This window comes from Terrapene carolina, unplaced genomic scaffold, assembly GCF_002925995.2.
Source record: "Terrapene carolina triunguis isolate 2854851 unplaced genomic scaffold, T_m_triunguis-2.0 Scaffold33911, whole genome shotgun sequence".
Taxonomy (NCBI): domain Eukaryota; kingdom Metazoa; phylum Chordata; order Testudines; family Emydidae; genus Terrapene; species Terrapene triunguis.
The window spans coordinates 4972435-4992489 of NW_020698262.1; the positions used below are offsets into that span (position 1 = coordinate 4972435).

General features: G+C 40.4%; 2 protein-coding genes across 3 annotated transcripts in view; one reads left to right on the top strand and one right to left on the bottom strand.

Moving 5' to 3' along the window:
- LOC113409636 (WW domain-containing oxidoreductase) overlaps positions 1-5840 on the top strand; it is a 676894-nt gene extending 671054 nt beyond the window's left edge. The window contains exon 9 of the mRNA XM_026663779.1: positions 4911-5840. Coding sequence (XP_026519564.1) covers positions 4911-5099 — 189 coding nt within the window. The 3' untranslated portion in view covers positions 5100-5840. The remainder of the gene's footprint in view (positions 1-4910) is intronic.
- Positions 5841-5850: 10 nt separating this feature from the next.
- LOC113409637 (transcription factor Maf) overlaps positions 5851-20055 on the bottom strand; it is a 238511-nt gene continuing 224306 nt past the window's right edge. For both annotated transcript variants that reach the window (XM_026663780.1, XM_029914249.1), the window contains one exon: positions 5851-6221. The gene's annotated coding sequence lies outside the window, so the exon portion shown is untranslated. The remainder of the gene's footprint in view (positions 6222-20055) is intronic.

Sequence of the window (20055 nt, forward strand, 5' to 3'; positions counted from 1 at the left end):
TGCAGAGATACCAACAGATAAACTACAAAACATGTTTCCACCCTTTACCAGAGTGACTTTAAGCTCCATTGTAAGTGTATTATTCAGAGGCATGGAGAGGGCATGAAAAGTACCATTTATTCCATGATGTGGAATATGTGCTTATTACCTCATCTCTCCACTGCTGTATAATAAATTATTCCAGTCTAGGTGGCATGTTCACAATGCAGCTGTATTAATCTGCTGTTTTTTGCATCTCAAAAGTGTTTGCTTTGCCTAATAGACCTGAGATGAATAACAAGGAAAGCTTGAATAGTTTTAAGGAAGCACTTGCCTTTTCATTTTACCAGAGCTGCTTGCTTTGAATTTGGATCTTGTCACAAGTATTTGCCTCTCTTATAATTTTGAATTCACATGTTTCTAGTGACCACCTTTCAAAATGCACTATGTCACACTTGCCCTTAGGATATTTGCATACAAACCCTTACTCTTAATTGTTCATTACAAAAAAAAAAAATCAAATATTTTTCAAATAAGTTGATTCCATCTCCCTTGCTTTGCAATGTTCAGTGCTATTGGTATGCCCTTAATACTGTTTAGAATGGTGCCTATTCATTTGTGGTTGATGAATATATGGGTATGTTATGACTTTTGTTTCTTTTATTTATATGCTTCATTTTTAAACCTGCTTCAGAACAGGACTCTAATTTTAGGAAATAAACATGAAAATAGACAAATCTGAAAACTAAACATTAACTGTATACTATGTTTTCTTATCAGGAACATAAATAGTAAGTTAGAATACTAATGGGTGCATTACATATATTAATGAGGTTTTTTACCATATTCTGTCTATCAAGAACTCCTTTTATTTTACCATTAAGATACTCTATTTTCATTTGTATTCAGTGCCATCAGCTACAAATTGATAGCTAGCAGTTAGCAAATAAATGCCTACGAACTTGTAGCTACTTAACATTTTTATCCCAACAAAGGATTTTGGAAGGATGGATAATTTAGATCTTTGAGGCTCAAGTATAAATAAACAGAAACTGCTTTATAAATCCCACCCTGCTGTAGTTTAAGATTGTACTGCAAATCTGACAAATGATTTGTGAAAGAGAATGATGAACCCTTATTACCAAGACACTCTTTAACTTAAGCCAAAACAAGATTCCTGGGTAATTTTATATACACTATAAAGATTGATGGCATGGGACTAGCCTGGCAGCCTTCAAATGTTTGACTGGATCGGAAATGGCATTCAGGCATGATTAAAGATTCAACTGGGCTTCTCAGAAATTCTTTCTCCTGTGTATTCATCATTCTAACTCACTGCCTTTGTTACAGGTTAAAGATGGTTGACCCCCAGCTTTGGTGATTAGCACCACATACAACTGACAGTCTTCTGATTAAAAAAAAAAAGTGTTTAGGTTGCCCAGACCTTCTATCATTGTTTATAAGTTTTCTTTTTAAATCACAATAGATCATGGACGTTTGTGACAACTGACAAGCTCATTGTTTAAGACTTTTTTAATGGAGTTGTTAACATTAATTCTTTTATATGGTACTTTAATCTGTTTCAAATTATGTACTGACATGGCACAAACCGCTTTGGCATTGAAAGTCATTCAACGGTGATTAAAGTGCTCTTTTTAGCAGTTTAAGAATGTTTCATCTTGTATCAGCAGTATGGAATTGTTTACTAATTAGATTCCCTGACATCCTGTTTTGTCTTATGCTGATGATATGTGAACCGGAAAGCTGATGAGCAAAAAATTAAAACTTGTTATTAAACTGTCATATAATGGCTTACCATATAAAGGTGTCACTCAAATGACTGTGTTGATGAAGGATAAACAATGTTTGCTGAGGAAAAAGTGTCCTCTCAATCCGTTTAAATATGTGTGGCTGTGTTGGCATTTTGAGGGCTCTGCATTATAAACCCTTCCTAAAGCACTTTGGGTTCCCGTTGGATTTAAAGGGATACTTTGTCCCCTCAAGGCCTTCTCACTCAGTAGGGCAGCATGGTCTAGTGGCCTGAGCACAAGACAAAGAGCCAGGAACTCATTAGTTCAAATCACTTTTTTGACACTGGCTCCTTCTGTAGCTTTGGGCTAGGCCTCTGTGCATATGTCCACACTGCAATTAAACGCCCATGTCATCTGACTCGGCTATGGGGCTGTTTAATTGCGGTATAGATGTTTGGGCTCCTGCCTCCCCATGGAGCCCAGAGCCCAGGCTCCAGCCCAAGCCCGAACATCTACACCACAATTGAACAGCCCCATAGCCCAAGCCAGCTAACATGAGCCAGCCATAGGTGTTTAATTGCAATGTAGACCTGGGGTGTGTCTCTGTTTCCCCACCTGTTGAAATGTGGACAGTAATATTGGTGTGCCTGTAGGGATGTTCTGAGCTTTAATTACTTTGTGTTAGTGCGTTGCTCTGAAGATGTCAATGCTAAATATTATTAGTTTCACCCACCACGTTGTTTGCTTCTGTGGGATAAATATGATTTAACTTCCCTTCTTAAGGACAAAAAAAAAGTATTGTTCTCTGGACGATAAAGCTGCTGTGCTCATTTCTCCAGAACAGCCCACGTAATGAGCACAACATTTAGAAGTTGGTGAAGTAGCACTTGACCCAAAAGCAAATGGCACATTGTTCATAGTAGGAAACAATGGAAGCTTGAAATGGTAAAATATTGCAGTCTTCCAGCTGCACGTCCTTTATCTTCACTTTAAATAAAGATGCCCGTGCAACAGCACTCATGTTGTGTTCACTTGGAGCTTAGCTTGTGTCAGGTTTACAGGATCGGACCCTGAATTGGTATCTACCAGTTACATTATGGGATATTTGGCCCCTATTAACTACTGAAGATTTTGTTAAAAAGTGAGTTAAAAAACCATAAACTATAGTAAACTTCCATTTTATGAATGAGCTCATTTCTGACTGAATCTAGCCTGAGCTAGCCAGAAAGCAGCTTTTCAGCCACAGTATAGTGATTAGTCTTTGGCATTGAGCACATAAGTTTTATTTGACTCTTATGAAAAAATCCTATGGGATTGAATACAAAAACGATAACTTTCTATGGGTGTTTTGAACAACTGTATGCAATTGGATAGAATGATCATACCTAGGCTGTGCAACTCTACAGAGAGCCTATAATTATCTATAAATTATATTACTTTTATTGTAATTGCTGTAGAACCATATTACATTGTGGTAGGTATTATTGCTACTGGATTCTACCAAACACATTTATAAAGGCATTGTTTCCTGAAATAAATGATTTGGTTTAATAAAAACATTTTAATATTTAGCAATTTAACCTGAAAAGGTTCTTTTGGTCCAGAAATAACGATCTTATTTTTCCTCATTGTACCAGCCAATATTGGTGTTGTTCCAACAGACCCTTTCTAAGTCCTCATTCTCAGCTTATTTCCATTTTGAGTGAAGAATATGGACCCTAAAAACAATTTAATATGCCTTTCTTTGCCATGCTACATAATTTGAGAACAAAGGAGAAACCCAACTTGAGGAGAATTCAAGCCTTTTAGACTCAAAGCTGCCATTGAAAGATGAGAACATTAAATATGTGGTTTGGTTGCCACTCCACCACTGGCTGATTTGTTAGTAGCATTGTGAGATTCCACAGTTATAACCATTGGAACCGAGAGAAGAAAATAATTGGGAAGAAAAGAGAGGGAAGCCCATTCTTGCCCCCTATCAAATCTCATTTCAGTAACATCTGTTTTCTCTTTAGTTACCTTTTCTATCATACTCAATAGCCTCTCTATTCTGATTCTTAATTAGTTGCCACATAAAGGACTATGATGTACATAAATAATCACAAGATGCTGGATAAACTGTATTGTTTTTAAATTAGAGCTGCGCACACGGTTTCGCAATGAGCTCCATCCTATTATTTCTAATTATAGCTGGCAAAGCAAAGTGGTTTCTTGCCCTCTTTACAGCTTTTCTGACAGAGCTTTGCCAATCCTGATGATGCAATATCCCACCACATGCACATACACACTCACTAAAAAGTTATGGCCTCAACTGTTAATCCCTCAGCTTTCCATCAGAAAAATTCAAAGCGATCAATTTTCCTCATTGGAGCTTAGATTTTTGAATAATAATAAAAAAAAGCTGCCTCCACAGCTCTAATCTATTTGTTATATTTCTTAGTGATTTATAAGATGCTAGAAGTAGGTCTTAGAAGGATGGCAAAACCACTGGAAAGCACTGAATCTCTGCAAATTAAGAACTACACTCTCTGTGCGCAGTAGATAAACATTCTCACACAGCAGTGGTGACAGCTGCCACAGTAAAATTGTTGACCAAAGATATATGGACAGTTTGGGCACAGATCCCATTAGCACTTTACATGATAGGCCTTAATTGGAATGTCCGGGTTAATATTGTACAAGAGATTTTAAAGATATAAAATACGTCAGTCTGCATTGCTTATCAAAACTAGGAAGTGGGGGGTATTAAGTAGTTTGGTAAGTAGGTTTTTTTTGTTCTAAAGGAAAATCGGGAAGGTTTTACATGACGTGTGTTGCTTTTAAATCTTTGTGTTTGTTTCACATAATCCCAGCTGGCCAGATCCTGAAGTTCTTACTCAGGCAAGATTCTCACTGAAGTTGCAGAAAGTTTTGTCTGAGTAAAGATGGAATAGACCTTGTATTTTGAGTTTGCTTTAAGAGGTGCAAAAAAAAGAAACAAGGTCACCAAGGTGTATTCAAATTGAGTTCCAGATAGTAATGTAGTGTCTTTAACACTTCCATCCAATACCCTTAACACTGTCATGCTGTGAGTTACCTGTGAGTTGCAATGCTTTTTACTGGTATTTTAATAAGACACATGGCTTCATAGGACCACAGTCAAAATTAGAACTATAATATGTATTTTTTTTTTAATTCTAGCAACAAGGAGCTGCCACAACTGTCTACTGTGCCACCGCTCCAGAGCTGGAGGGCCTGGGAGGAATGTACTTCAACAACTGCTGTCGCTGTTTGCCATCACAAGAGGCCCAGAATGAAGTGACGGCTGCAGCCTTGTGGGAGCTAAGCGAGAGACTGATCCAAGAACGAATTGGCAGGCAGTCCAAATAACAGGGAGTTTTTGTAAGGATCAAAACACACAGAGTATGTGCACGCTAGAAAACTGCCAACTCTGGAGCCTTTCCAATCTTATCATCTCGAGGGTTTCCATATACCTCAGATACAGATTAGCTAGTGTTAAATGAAATAATATCAGTCACAACATAGTGAAAAATGCTAAGTACTAATGGGAAGTGGGGAATACTGTGGGTTAAAGGGACAATATCGCTTTCTGGGGTTTAGTTAGTCTTGGTTCTCTTTCTTTTGGTTATAGCCCGTTCAAAGTGTAATTCAAGGAGGCATCTTTTGAGTTATTTTAGAAGAGCAATGCAAAGTATATTTTTTGACGCTTTGATTAATGGCTACATGGATAGCCCAAAAATAACATGGGATTTCCTCTATATTGTGGAAATTATTTGCTGTTAGGTCAGGAGATGATAGCGCTGTTTATTCTTTTCCCTACTAAGTTTTTATTGGGTGTGGCAAATAAAAAACAAAATGAATAGTAATAAAGAAAGCAAGCTTCCCTGCCCTTGGCCTCTGGCTGCAAATATAACTGTGCTGTCTAGAAAAGGAAGGTGCAAGAAGCCATTTGAACAGAAATGGTAAAGTCAGATTTACTCCACTGCTAATTATTAAATATGCAGGTTTTCCTTAAAAGATTATGATAAAAGGTACGTTGCAAACCATTCCCTAAATATTGTTGCTTTAGGAAAAGATGATGTTGTCTCCTTAAGAACACACAGGGTGTAATCAGGGGGTTTAAAAGTTGTTCCTTCCATTTCTTGGTTCACAGTTTTAAAGAGTTTGTTTTGTTGTCTTTGAAGGTTCACAGTTCTCCAAATACTGCATCCTGTTCAAAATTTCTTTTTTTCTTTCAATTTAAATTTAGTAAAAGAACATGCTTGAATATTGTCACCTGAAGAGAAAGTTTGTCTTGTTTCTGCAAATGTTTTAGTTCCATTTTTTTTAGAAAAGAAAACTTGAGGAAAAATAAAGAGCTTCTTGTCGATGCCATGAAAACGCTGTTTTTTTTCTTGTTTCTTTCTGAGTTCATATTTTGTTTTTTGTGCTTTGTAGCTGTCTTCATGCCAAAAAGTTGTCTTAAGCCATCAGCATTCCAGCATCATTTTTCTATAAACAAAACAGAAATAAAGATTGTAAATAGAACCTTAGTTCACTCCATTATTATTCATGTTATTGATAATTGTTCTGTCTTCTATGAGTTTCCTCCTCTATATTCATGAAGTGGCTTAGGTTTGATTAGCTGGTGGATGTGTGTTAAAACCTAACAGCACACTGGTCAGAAATAAATAGCCTGGTATCCTCCCATCATAATAAATGCCCATTTTAATAATAATAATAATACACTTTGTTTTGAGTGCTTTTATTTTCAGCTTGTGTGTAATCCAGTCCAGGATAGAGAAGACTAAAACGTTGCAGCGCTGCACAAGGGCTAGAGAGGGCAGTAGAGGTGCCCCCCCTTTTTGTGCCCACATACAGGTGCTGATTACATTCCCTGAGAACAAACCTAGCACCAGCTGTAGACATGGGGAGCTGAAAATGGGGGTATTGCCCGCCTTCTACACCAACCAGCAGAGCTGGCCCTATATGGGGAAGCAGATGGCACACCTTTTCAAAGGGTGTGGCAGCAACCATACTCTCCCAGTGGTATTTGGCCAGCTCAGCTTCATCCCCAGACCAGTTCTCCAGCCCCCATATCATTGCCTTCCTTCGTTTCCCAGACTGGTCCCAGAAGAACTGATGGATCTTGGCTGTTTCTCTACCTATGTCATGACAATCTCAAAGGGGCCATGCAGAGTACAGGAACTCCATATTGAGGTCATGCAGTATTTATAAACCCTGCATAATCCACAAAGTACATGGAAATGGCTTTCAGTAAGTAAATAATTCTACACCTTCCCCACAAACTATTTGAAGAATCAATCCCACCATAAGTTCGGTGTTTCTAGGGCAAGTCATTTTGTAGTTATGTGAGCCAGAACAAACATGAGGAACATAGTCTAAACATGTGATCACCTCCTTTTTTTAATGCTTCATATTTCCCAAATGCCTTGTCCAGTTTGCATCAAATTTGTCACATAAATTAAACCCTAGCATTAAATCATGCCTGAAAATTTTCAGGGAGATGGGTTTAGTTTTGGAAAAATTGAGTTCGGGAGAGGGTCAAAACCATTATTAAAATGGACGGCTACTTATCAGGGGAATAGAAACTATGTAGCTTCCGTCATATACTATCCTAACAATTGCATTGGCTTTCTAGTTCCTGGCAAAAAGGAGCAATCCAATAGAATACTAACAGAACTAAGACAACAGAGAAACACTGTGTCATAGGATGACATTTTTGGGTAAGTTATGAGGTGTAATTAAACATTACTGAGTGCACTGATATTCTTCCTAAGGCCTTGGGCCTTACACTCCCACTTAGGCAGACATTAATAACTAATAATGCACACCCTGTCGTTCTTCACTGCTGAAATATTGTATGCTTTTATGAGAATTTGGTACTCAGAAAGATTGCCTTCCTTCAAAGAATATCTGTTTTACCTCTATGTAGTGGTCCACATTGGAGAGAAAAGCCTGTTTTAATCTCACAGATAGCTATATCCGTCATCAGTATGAAGGCACTGCCATGCATTTACTCTGCTGAACAGGTTCATCTGACTCCTATGCCTATGGTTAACAAATGCTTAGTGACACTAATATGTTACTGTGTCCAGAATTTGGATGTCAATGTTTTTTCCTCTCTGTTTTCTGAGCAAAGCAAGCCCATGTAAAAATAAACTTCCTTTTTGTTTTTCCTCAAGCAAAGGGCATTCTGTTGGCCCTCAGTGGCAGAGCATCAGCGCGGGGCACTGGACTTGATGACCTCTCAAGGTCCCTTCCAACCCTACACACACGCACACTTATAAACAGGCTGGCTAGCAGCACATAAAGAAGATGCAAGGGAGATGCAAAAGGAGCAAACATTTTTAAAACATGATCTCCATGTTGATGAATGATTCATGGCATAGATAATTCTAAGCCATTGGCTTTGAAAATTGTACTGTATGCTGGTATAAATTTTGGTGCAGTTGCATTCAGCTTTATTTATTGACCAGGTTATATTTTTTTCCAGATGATTTACTGAAATTGATGTATACTTAACTAATTGTAATGAACACTGGAATCAATCTGTTAGGGAGTAATATTTGCAGACAAGTGCTCTTAGGTCGAATACAAAAGCAAACTCTATAGACCTTAACTCGTATTATGCCAGCAAAACAAAAAAAGGACTGAATAAAGAAAAATAGATGGTGTTACTTATACTTTTGGAAACCAGCCAGCATGCTTTTTGCAAACACCTGGTAGTGTTAATAGGCACTTTCCATTTACCTTCATAAAAACACATATAAAAGGGGATAAAGAATGTTTTTGAGATGTATTGATAAATATGTACCAATTTATTTGCTATGATTTTCTGATGTAGGGGCAACCAAGAGACTATAAACCGGAACACTTTCTACTGCCATAGTGAAGAACTGTTCACATGTGGTTCTATCTTTGTCCTATTCTTTCATTCTGAGGTCAACATGTCCCTTTTCAATCCCATGATATTTTGGGGACCAGGGCCGGCTCCAGGCACCAGCTTAACAACAGGTGCTTGGGGCAGCCAAGGGAGAGGGGCGGCACCTGCGGCAATTCGGGGGCGGCAGAAATGCTGGAGCCAGCCCTGTTGGGGACGAATCAATAAAGGGAAATCAGGCCTCACCACTCTATTAAGAGTTCAACAAGTATGTGGACAAGGGTGATCCAGTTGATATAGTGTGCTTGGACTTTCAGAAAGCCTTTGCCAAGGTGCCATATCAAAGGCTCTTTAAGCAGTTCTGGGATAAGAGGGAAGGTCTTCTCATGGCTGATTAAAAGATAGGAAACAAAGGGTAGAAATAAATAGTCAGTTTTCACAGTGGAGAGAGGTAAATAGCAGGATTCTCCCAAGGATCTGTACTGGGACCACTGCTATTCTGCATATTCATAAATGATCTGGAAAAGGTGGTAAAGGTGCAGACAATATAAAATTACTCAAGATAGTTAAATCCAAAACTGACTGTGATGAGTTACAAAGGGCTCTCACAAAATTGAGTCTCTGATCTGGAGTTTTGTTGCCCAAAGTCAGTGCTGATAAGTGTAAAGTAATGCACATTGGAAAACATAATCCCAACTACAGAAACAAAATGATGGGGACTAAATTAGCTGTTGCAATTCAAGAAACAGATTTTCATGTCATCTTGGATAGTTCTCTGCATTTTTGCCTGCCGCTGCACACTGAGCAGATGTTTTCAAACAGACTACTAGGAACTATTAGGAAAGGGATTATAAGAAGACAATAAATATCAAAATGCCACTATATAAATCCATGGTGTGCCCACACCTGGTATACTATGTCACCCCATCTCAAAAATATATTAGATCTGGGAAAAGTTAGAGAGAAGGGCAACAAAAATGATGAGGGGTATGGAACAGCTTCCTTATGAGGAGAGATTAAAAAGATGGTAACTGTTCATTTTAGAAAAGAGATGACTAAGTGGAGATATGATAGAAGTCTATAAAATAATGACTGGTGTGGAGAAAGTGAATAAGGAAGTGTTAATTAGCCCTTTATATAACACACGAGCTAGGGGGTCATGCTATGAAATTAATAGGCAGCAGTGTAAGACAAAAAAAGAGGAAGTACTTCTTCCCACAACGCACAGTCAACTGGTGGAACTCATTGCCTGGGGATGTCATGAGGCCACGTCTATAATTGGATTAAAAAAAGAATTAGCTAAGTTCATGAAGATCTATCTATCAATGGCTATTAGCCAGGATGGTCAGGGATGCATCCCCATGCTCTGCGTCCCTAAAGCTCTGAATGCCAGAAGTGGGGACTGGATGAAAGGATGGCCCATTTGATGCTTGCCCTGTTTTGTTCATGCCCTATGAAGCATTTGGCATGAGCCACTATTGGAAGTAGGATACTGGGCTAGATGGACCATTGGTCTGACTCAGTATGGCAGTTCTTAGGTTCTTACTCATCCCTGATCAAAGTAATTGGCAAAATGGCTAATCATGCAAAATATGTTCTTATGTGAACATAACTCACCCGCTGATAGATGATTGCAGTTGCTGTGATCATCTTCAGGCAGGTGAGTAAGCAACCTCCTCTGACACCAAAGAACTGACCGGCCGGAAGCGTGCATCGGAGATCAGGTGAAATCCTGGCCACATTGAAGTGAATCACTACAGTCATTGCCATCAGTGGAGCCAGAATTTCATCCATGTCCAGTAGAATGAAAGAATTACTACTGTGGTACACCTGAAACCTACCTGCAACTAAAGCGTGTAAGTACCAGGAACCAACACAGAAGTGGTTCTCCAGTGGCCACAATGTCTTGGTTTGCTTAGCTTTTTTTTATGGGACAGAAGACACATTTAATCTCTACTGAGGCCAGGTAAGCGATTGTATTAGAGAACGTCCTTCCGGCAACACTGCAATAATTTGACACGTCAAGGTTGAATAACACTTTGTCAGGGGGTTAAGCTCATGACCTTTCAAGCCAAGCACACTTATACTAACTAGTTTACCATTGGAATGATCAATATCCTGTAAGTGAGAAAGTCTAGACTGATCTTCTATTGTCCCTTTGCTTTAGTATTGATAATGATATCTGGCTGGGGAAAAATTGCCTGTACATTACACACTCCGTATTTGTCTTGACAACATTCTATAGGATTACATTGTCATAATTTCAATGGCAGCCTATCAGCATTTCAAAGTGTGCATATATCCTGAATTTACACTACAATCATTATTTCTCCATATGTATGTTTATTATTTATCGTCCATTTTCTGGTTTAAAAATCTTTGCCAAGATTCATGGCACAACTCTCTGCAGTTTCTAATCAAACACTGTAAAAAAACCTGACACTTTTCATTCCAGGTCTGTTGTCTGGTTTAAGTATGTATTTTACTTCAATTTAAGTATGTTTCTGGCTTGGTATGTATTTTTTTTTCAGTCAGGGTTCCCAAACTACAGTGAAAGCTGAGGACATGATGCCTTATTGGAACACATCTTTTGGAGTCAAGGAGCTCTGAGATGTAAAACAGACTAGGAATGCTACAGTAGTACTTGTTAATAAATACTAGTAGCTACGTTTTTGTAGTGGTTTCCATCCCAAAGTGTTTTATGAGTAGGATTGACTTTAGCCGTTTCTGAAGTTCAGCCACCTCTGGGATGGGATGTGGCAGCTGTCTGACAGCACTACACAACAGGGTAGGAGGAGAAATGAAAAATAGTGGTCTTTAGATCTATGCCAACTGAACAGTCAAATGAGTCTCACACTCCATGTACCCATCGTTGTGAGCAGAGCATCATCCCTATACCTAACCATCAGATAGTCCAGGGGTGGGCAAACTTTTTGGCCCGAGGGCCACATTGGGGTTGCAAAACTGGATGGAGGGCCAGGTAGCGAAGGCTGTGCCTCCCCAAACAGCCTGGCCCCCGCCCCCTCCCACTTCCCATCTCCTGACTGCCCCCCTCAGAACTCCCGACCAATCCAACCCCCCCTGCTCCTTGTCCCCTAACTGCTCCGCCGCCCAGAGTGCTGCCCGCGCGGCAGCGTGGCTCTGCAGCAGACGAGGGACAGTGGGGGAGGGGCCAGTGGCTAGCCTCCCCAGCCAGGAGCTCAGAGGCCGGGCAGGACGGTCCCGCGGGCCGCATGTGGCCCGCGGGCCATAGTTTGCGCACCTCTGCTATAGTTCTACCCAAGTCTAGAACCAGCTTGCAGCAGAATTAAATTCTCAACCTGGTTCTGGTGTCTCTATCTATGGCCCACTTGACAAGTTGTTTTATGGTTCTTCCGCTTTACTTGGCTTGGCCACCTCAATAGCCTTTGCACATTTTGCGTGTCTGATTGGCTTGAGTACAAAGCCAGATCAAGTCCCAAGGTACCAAAAGCCAGCATGTTACCCAGTAAAAATGGAGGGAGACAGCTGAAGTATGCAGCATACTGCAGAGTTGAATCCCAGTGGCAGTGGGCCTCCTATGACTTGTTATTGGTTAGTGAGCTTGGCATCTAGGCTTGGGACCCTCTGCTCCATCATCTCACTGCCTGCATTTGGCGCGGTCACTCACTGTTGTGAGAAGCTTTGACATATAATTTTAAATTCTCAGATATTTTTATTGCATTGCCCTGGCCCCATTGCCAAATAACTGTGCAAATAGCTGTCCTAACTGTGGACTTTAACCCTTCTCCCATCCACTCCATGCGCGCGCACACGTACTCACCACCTCTCTTCTGACTTTATCAGCTAAAAAATGAATTGTCTCCATCCTTTTGCCTCCTGGCCTGCAGACCTTTGCTAACAGACTATGGGAGAGCAAAGTCACAGGTAGGGGAGGTTGGTGTCCAGTGTGAACAAAGCGGGATGAGCCCCCTCAATGTATTTCGTTGCATAAGGCCCAGCAAAACCTAGGCCTGTCCCTGTGGGCAAAGGAATACCATGTTGAACAGCATTGAGCCTGAATGGAAGTGCTAAGACAGTGGTTCTCAAACTTTTGTACTGGTGACCCCTTTCATATAGCAGGCCTCTGAGTGCGACCCCCTTATAAATTAAAACACACTTTTTTGTATATTTAACACCATTATAATTGCTGGAGGCAAAGTGGGGTTTGGGGGGTGGAGGCTGACAGCTCGCGACCCCCCCCATGTAATAACCTCACGACCCCCTGAGGGGTCCCGACCCCCAGTTTGAGAACCCCTGTGCTAAGAGCATTATAATATTCTGAATCAGTCACAGCTGGGGTGCATATGCATTACTTCAGATAGCCTCATATAGAGCAGTGTTTAAGGCAAGGACTTGGGATGCCTGGATTATATGATGATGGGTATATTTCAAATATGACAGACAGCTGGATAGACGCCTGCTGAAATCCTTCACTGCAGGTCGTTGCATCAAGAGGAAAATATAGACCAGGGGTCGGCAACGTTTGGCACGCGGCTCGCCAGCATTGCTTCCCGCCGTCCCCATTGGCTCGGGACGGCGAACCGCGGCAAGTGGGGGCCGCAATCGGCCGAACCTGCCGCATCAGCAGGTAAATAAACTGGCCCGGCCCGCTAGGGTGCTTACCCTGGCGAGCCACAGGCCAAACGTTGCCGACCCCTGATATAGACAGATCTTTGGGAGAGAGAGTGTGTATTCCCAGGTACAGTACCTCCCTGTTTTTAACAATGCTAACCACATGATTTAGTGGATCGCTTTTCTTGGGTTTCTCTTTTTTCCAGGTTGTAGCATCAAAAATAAGGTTTGCTGCTTTTACGGAGTGCTTTCCAACTGGTGTTTCATGAATTAGCCCCATGCTTTAAAAGAGAAGATTGCTCTGGCAGAGAGAGCAGAGTAGTTGTAAAAGTGTCAAGGTGTTATGAATGTCCTGATGACAGAGCCCAGTTGTTATCTGCTGGGTAGTGAGGGAGGATAGCTAATGATGTGCAGCATGTAAACCGTTTGTTGCTCTAATCCATCTGTGTGGAGGGGAGTGAAAAAGAGGGGAGAAATCCTGGGAAAATTACTTGGACAGCGGGAGATAAAGTGTGTACTGATGGAGTCATCCAGAGGTAGCTGTCAACATGAGCAGTGTTTGCATATCATACAAGGCAACTCATATGTTTTTTTTCTGGGCTGTGCAAAGAACTTGATTAAAACACAGTATCCTCTTACCAACTGGTCTCCATTTTTAAGTGGGGAATGTGATTTTAATCAATGCGTGGTTGGGTGGCTTTGGTACGCTCTTAACACAGAACAAAGATCAGGCTAAATCTAGCTAAAACAAGATGTACAGATCCCTTTGGAGAATCTGAGTGAAATGGGAAGCAGTCATTTTATTAATGCTGCTGTGTTTTATAGACCTTTTACATGGAACACTGCCCATACAACTTCACTACCTAATTAAAAGGGGCTCATCAATTTGCTGGACAATTGCTTATTAAAATAATAATTTTAAAAATCCCTGAAAATCAGCCACTCGAAAGGAGTAAACACAACAGTTTACCAAAAGTCTGACAATATTAGTTGGTAATCTTATAAAAGAGCTATAGAAATTATACACATCTGCAATTGCCTTGGAGACAAAGTTAGCCTTTTTTGACTGCTTTTGTGCTGTTGGTGTTAGGTTTTTAAGTCTTATAAGCAGTTACCTTATGCTTAAGAGACTGTGAACATGGCCTAAATTAGGTGCTTTGTTCAGTATATCCAATTCTCACACCCAGCCCTTATCCCCAACCCTCCCCACCATTCCTATGCGCTTCTCTAGCTTAATCCCCCTTTACAGAATCTGGTTTGCATAGGCCAGCTATATACCTACTTCAGTGCAGGGGACCTCTTGAATCCCTTTCCTGAAAACTTTCAATCTATAGACAAGACAGACAAAAAGTGGTAGTTAAGAAGTATTATCATCCCTATTTTATCTAGGCGGCATAGACACTAAGGGACTTGGGCAAGTCACATCAGAAGGTGGTGGCAGAGGCAGAAATTTTGCTCATGAGATCCGGTCCAGTCACAAAGCCATCCTTCCCCTCCATATTGCAGCCTGTAGAGTGTACAAAGCCAGCACATTGCTGTGACATGGGCTACTATTTTGAGTCACCAGTTGTGGAGAAACCTGTTTGCTCTTCCCATGAATGGGTTGATAAGATATCAGAGCACCAGCTTGCCACAAAGAATTGAGGAGAAATGGCCAGCCAAGCAGTGACCTTCATAATTGAGACCATTCCAGACCCTGACATGTATGTTTCATTGACTGGTTTTACTCAGCTCAGGAGTTAAAAGTATTGCCTGCCTAAAATGTATCACAGTTTCTCAGAGCCGCCTGGACGGTGTCTTTGTAGACAAGGGTAGCGCATCTGTGTGACTATTCCAGTTTTAACTCTGGAAAGCTGAGGTCTAAATGGCATCCATCCAATATACCATGGAACATAGCTGAAGGACTGAAAACAAGCACCATACGCAACCGACTGGGGGGGAGAATTGGCCTCCTGAAGCCCTTTAGGCACCCGCAATAAAAGCTCCACATCTTGTGAATATTGGATTTCACAATGCAGACTCTGCCAGGAATTGCCTGCAGCATGCAGAGTTAGCAGAGATTTAACACCAGGCATTTTAGCATTTTGACTTAAATCCAGTATAAACTTCTAAGTGACCTGGCTGAGCTCAGTCTCTAGTGGACAACGGTCAGCAATGCATCACAAAGCTGCTCAGCCTACAGAACACTCTGGAATAGAACAGTGGTGAACACGCAAAAGAAGCCTGAAATTTGCTTTCAGTGGGATGGCATTACGTCTCACCTTAGAGAAGACTTTCTCCCTCTCCCACCTAGGGTTGAAGCCAGCTTGGCTTGGGCAGAGAAGAGAAAAGAAAATTACACTATGACCATTCCCAGAGCACCTAGCCTGCAGACGAACTAGAGGTATTTTCCTTTCAGCAAAGCTGCTCCTTTAAGCTTTACGAGCAGTAGAAATTCACGCATTACAGAGGCACAGAAATGAAAAGGGGGGAATAGTTGCATTAGAATTAAGTACTGTTTTTAATATGACACCTGTCAGACTTATTGTTAAAAATCCGGAGAAAGGCTCCTTTCAGAAATAATAACATTGCAGCAAGGTTAGTTATAACACAGTGAGTCCTGTCAACACTTGCAATTAGAAGTTGTTTACTATCTAGCAAAACAGCTCTGCAACATCAATGTTATATGGACATCATGTGTTGTTTCAGTCTTAACTGAAGGCTCAGAGATAATCCTCTGTTCTAATACAGCTCACAGCCAAGCTCAGAGACTCTCACCACAATCACATTACTTTCCTAATGACACTATCACCCAACCAGAGATTAAGTGCTGCTTTACAGTCAATGAATGGTGTCACCATGTTTAGGCTGCTAAACAATTAAAGGGTCAATTTACAGCGTGTTAGTGGGGGAAGGCATGACAAGCAATGATAGGTTGTGATAAACAAGAGCTGCCAAAGATCCATATATTCTGGGGCAAATATTTCTGGCAGAAAGCTATTAAGGGGCATCCTTTTTATTTACAACCAAATGAATATGTTAGGAGAGCAATCCCCCCTCTCAAGATGCACTTGCTCTGTTTCCAATGCAGAACGGGCTGACATTGTTCACACTGCTCTAGTGTCACATCTGCCCTCTGTGCGAGACGATTTTCATACTCATGCCACCGAGCCAAATTTTGTCCTGCAAGGGATGCCAAATGTGGCACGTTATTTGTAAGTCACCAAGCACTAGTAGTTAAGCTCATACCACAAAATTAATTTCAATTATGCCTTCAGCCAGATTTCAAACAAAGACTCTAGAGACATAACGGGAAATTAATTTATTAAAAAGCAATAGCTTGATAATGCACATGATGATAGAATAAATGAATATGTTCAATATCTTATAAAACAGTTGGCAATCACATAATAGAGCATTCATTGTCAATTTAGTAGCTTGTCTCATTATACTCAGCAAATAGAAGTAAAATGGTGTATTATTCATGAAGCAACATGCTTTAATTACTTTTAGTGCACATTTATTTTTCCAAATGTAATATGAGTTAGATTCATCTATAACTGTAACCTAGCTTATGTATCTTGAAGCAGTAACACAAACTGTAAGAGACATCTTGTGAACACAGTAATCAGTTTCTAGGAAGTATTGCAACATTTCTATGTATTTCTAAAGTATTTGCAATATTTCTATGTATACTATGGAAAAGTAACCTAAAAGACAAACTGAGATGCCACCCTATAGTAGGATTATATCTGAGACCATTTCAGTAAGACTGATATTAAGTTATCTGATGATTTTATCAGAGATCATTTCATGTTTCAGAATTTGCTGTTTTTACCTGCCATAAAACTTAAAAAAACAAAACAAAACTCATCATGTTTGTTAACTGGTTTTACAGACAGAAATCTTCCTGTTAACACACCCCTCTAACTTAATTTGGTATGAAGGTCTCACATACAGAGAAGGTCAGGTAAAGTCCACTGCACATTTCAATTAAAATGTCTTCGAGGATTTATAAGTAGTAAACTGATCTTGCCTATATTTACAGGTTTCCTACAAGCCAGCCCTTCTACTACTAAGTACGGTGTTGTAGCACATTGTTGATTTCCATGTACAAAAAGCTCCATAAAATAAGATGACTTAAAAATACAATTAAAGTCTAAATCTTTACACCCATTAACATTTAGGGTCCATTACCTTACTTTGTCTCTTGCTATATTAAATGCTAGGATGTTTTGCGCTTGGTCTATAATATTTGATTCTGGTTCTATTTATAAAACAAATGTAATTTAGCTACCGGTAAATCTTGGGTATAATTGGTTAGCAAGTATCTGCTAGCATGTAATAACTTTGAGCTATAGAATTTTTTTTCTCCTGTTCTTCTCTTCTTTGTCCTTCCGGATTCATGCACAGGGGCAAGTCAATGGCGATAGACATATTACAAATACCTAGACTGACATGATTGATCAACCCTCCCTCTAAGAGCTGGCGTACTGGATATCATCCCGAAGCTGATGCCCATCCCACTTGGTAGGATTGCTACAGAAGAGCTCTGACTGAAGCACGCCTGGCTTCCTCCCCACATAAGAGTAAAATACCATGGGCCAGCACAAGGGCTGCGCAGCCTTTAAGTCCGACAAAACCCCTATTTTGAGATCTTGCATGAGACTGAAGTCATGTGTGGCCCTTTTCCTGGCCCTCTGCCCGGGGAGAATTAAACTCCCATGTTGAATTATGTTTGCCTCACAAACACGGGACCTGGTTCTGGCGTGAAATATGCCCAGTGCAAACACCATGACTTACACCCTGTGATAAAAGTTGCAAAGGGTATAAATCAGGGCAGCATTTGACCTCTGAGTGTAAAGTGACATTTTAGTTTGAAAGATGGCTGAAGCGTGGTAGCACAATTATGACTCCTTTTCCCCAGTCCTCACTAAACCTACTCTAGACTAGTTTTTATTGGTCACCAAGGATGAGTTTCTAAGGTTTTTAGATTCAGGAACTGGGGTAATAGCATTGCAAGGGCATGGCCCCGTTTCCTTCCTAATCCTGATTTCAGTTCCCATTAGTAACCTGAAGCCATGGCTGTTTAATCCTTAATTCCTGGCACAATTAACATCTCACATTCAGGAGGTCTTTTTGAAAGGAAATCTGTCCCAGCTAGGTCAGCCCTAGATAGCCTCTTTACTAAATGGGGTGAAATCTGCGATAGGCTAAGTCAAAGACAGTAATACTTTGTTTAATAGGGCAATAGAGCAGAGAATCTGTTAGTCTACTCTGGTCTGATGGAGTAAGAGTCAACACCCTAGCAATTAGAGTTAGTGAGGGATGCAAGTACACAAACTCTCAAGCTATTAATGAACAGTGTGAGTAATTCTACAGGTTTTGATGTAAGGCTGAGACAGCATTTTCAGCAGAGGAAAATACAAATATTACCAGGGAAGCCAAAGAAGAAGTGAAAATTCTTTCTTCAGCACACATCATTGAAGATAAATGGCCAGATTTTTCTGCACTTGGCCTGTTTTTTTGGGGGGAGAGGGGTCAATTTGTGCCCGCAAATAACTACAGCCACATTTTGCACCTGCAATTCATTGCAGGAGCAAAATACCGGTAGTTAGGTGACTGCCTGTCTGTGCCCACAAATCTCAATTCGATGTATGCCTAATATCTGCACCCTCAATTATTATGGGTGCAAAACTGCACGTACACAAATGACAGCTGTTTGAGAGTCAACTAAGAAGCTCCTCTCCTTTGTTAAGTTCTTTTTCATATTCTGTACAATGCTATTGGGCCCAATTGTCCATTACACCACGTTTTGCACTGCTCCACCTGAACAAAGATGTGCTAAAGCCAGCTTATCCAGTCAGTGGAAGATATCCCTCCCCCCCACCCCCAGTACAGGAGAACCCCAGGAAGTAACTCTACCTAGTCACTAGCATAACAGGCATAAATGGGGAAAAAGAGCTGTGATCAGATTTGCCATATCCCCTCTCTAATCTCCAATTGCTGTCCTGGGGGCGGTTGGCAGCTTATGTGAAATAGAGCAGTGCATCCATCTGATTATAATTTATACTGGGGATAAGACTGCGATGAAGATGGTCCCAGATTTGAGGGGAATGCCAAGGTATCTTAAAACCACAACCCTTGCAAACTGGGCTAAACCCCTGATTCAGTACATTGTATAAACATAACACTTAACATTAAGCAGGTGAGTAGGCCATTGAAATCGATGGAACTATGCACTTGCTTAAAGATAAGCATATGCTTTACTGAATCAGGGCCTGAATGCTCCTTGGCAGTAGCAGAGAATCCAGCCTGTTCTTATTACTTTGAAGTTAAACATTTCTTTTAAAGTGTTTCCACTTAGAGTATATAAACCTTACAGCTCCCACTTGAATTTTACAGTCTTTAGTAAATTCAGAAAATAACTGCCTTGATTTTTCTTTAAAATAAATCAAATGGCTTGACAGTACGTCCATTAAGGTATGACCAATCGAACTACACATCAGAACAACTCTCCCTGGCAAATCAGTCAGTGCTTTGAATAGGAGAGAAAAACCAACAGCCCTTTTTCCAGAACACAAACCACACTCTTTGCCCCAGTGGTCTTATTGGCGGTTTAATCCATATGTTTACTGCACTTTGAATGAAATACAATAGTTCTGCCTCAATACCCTGATTAGTCTTAATTTCCTAATTTTTACATTAGTTCCCTGGTTTTTGAACCCTTTAGGAATTTGTACAGTTTACAATGTTCAAATCCTTTCATAATTCCAGGGCAACTGTTTACACAAATACAATTATAGCTGAAAACATACATACTACAAAATATATTTTGTGACTCTTCTCTTGAACAGACTGTTTTTATTG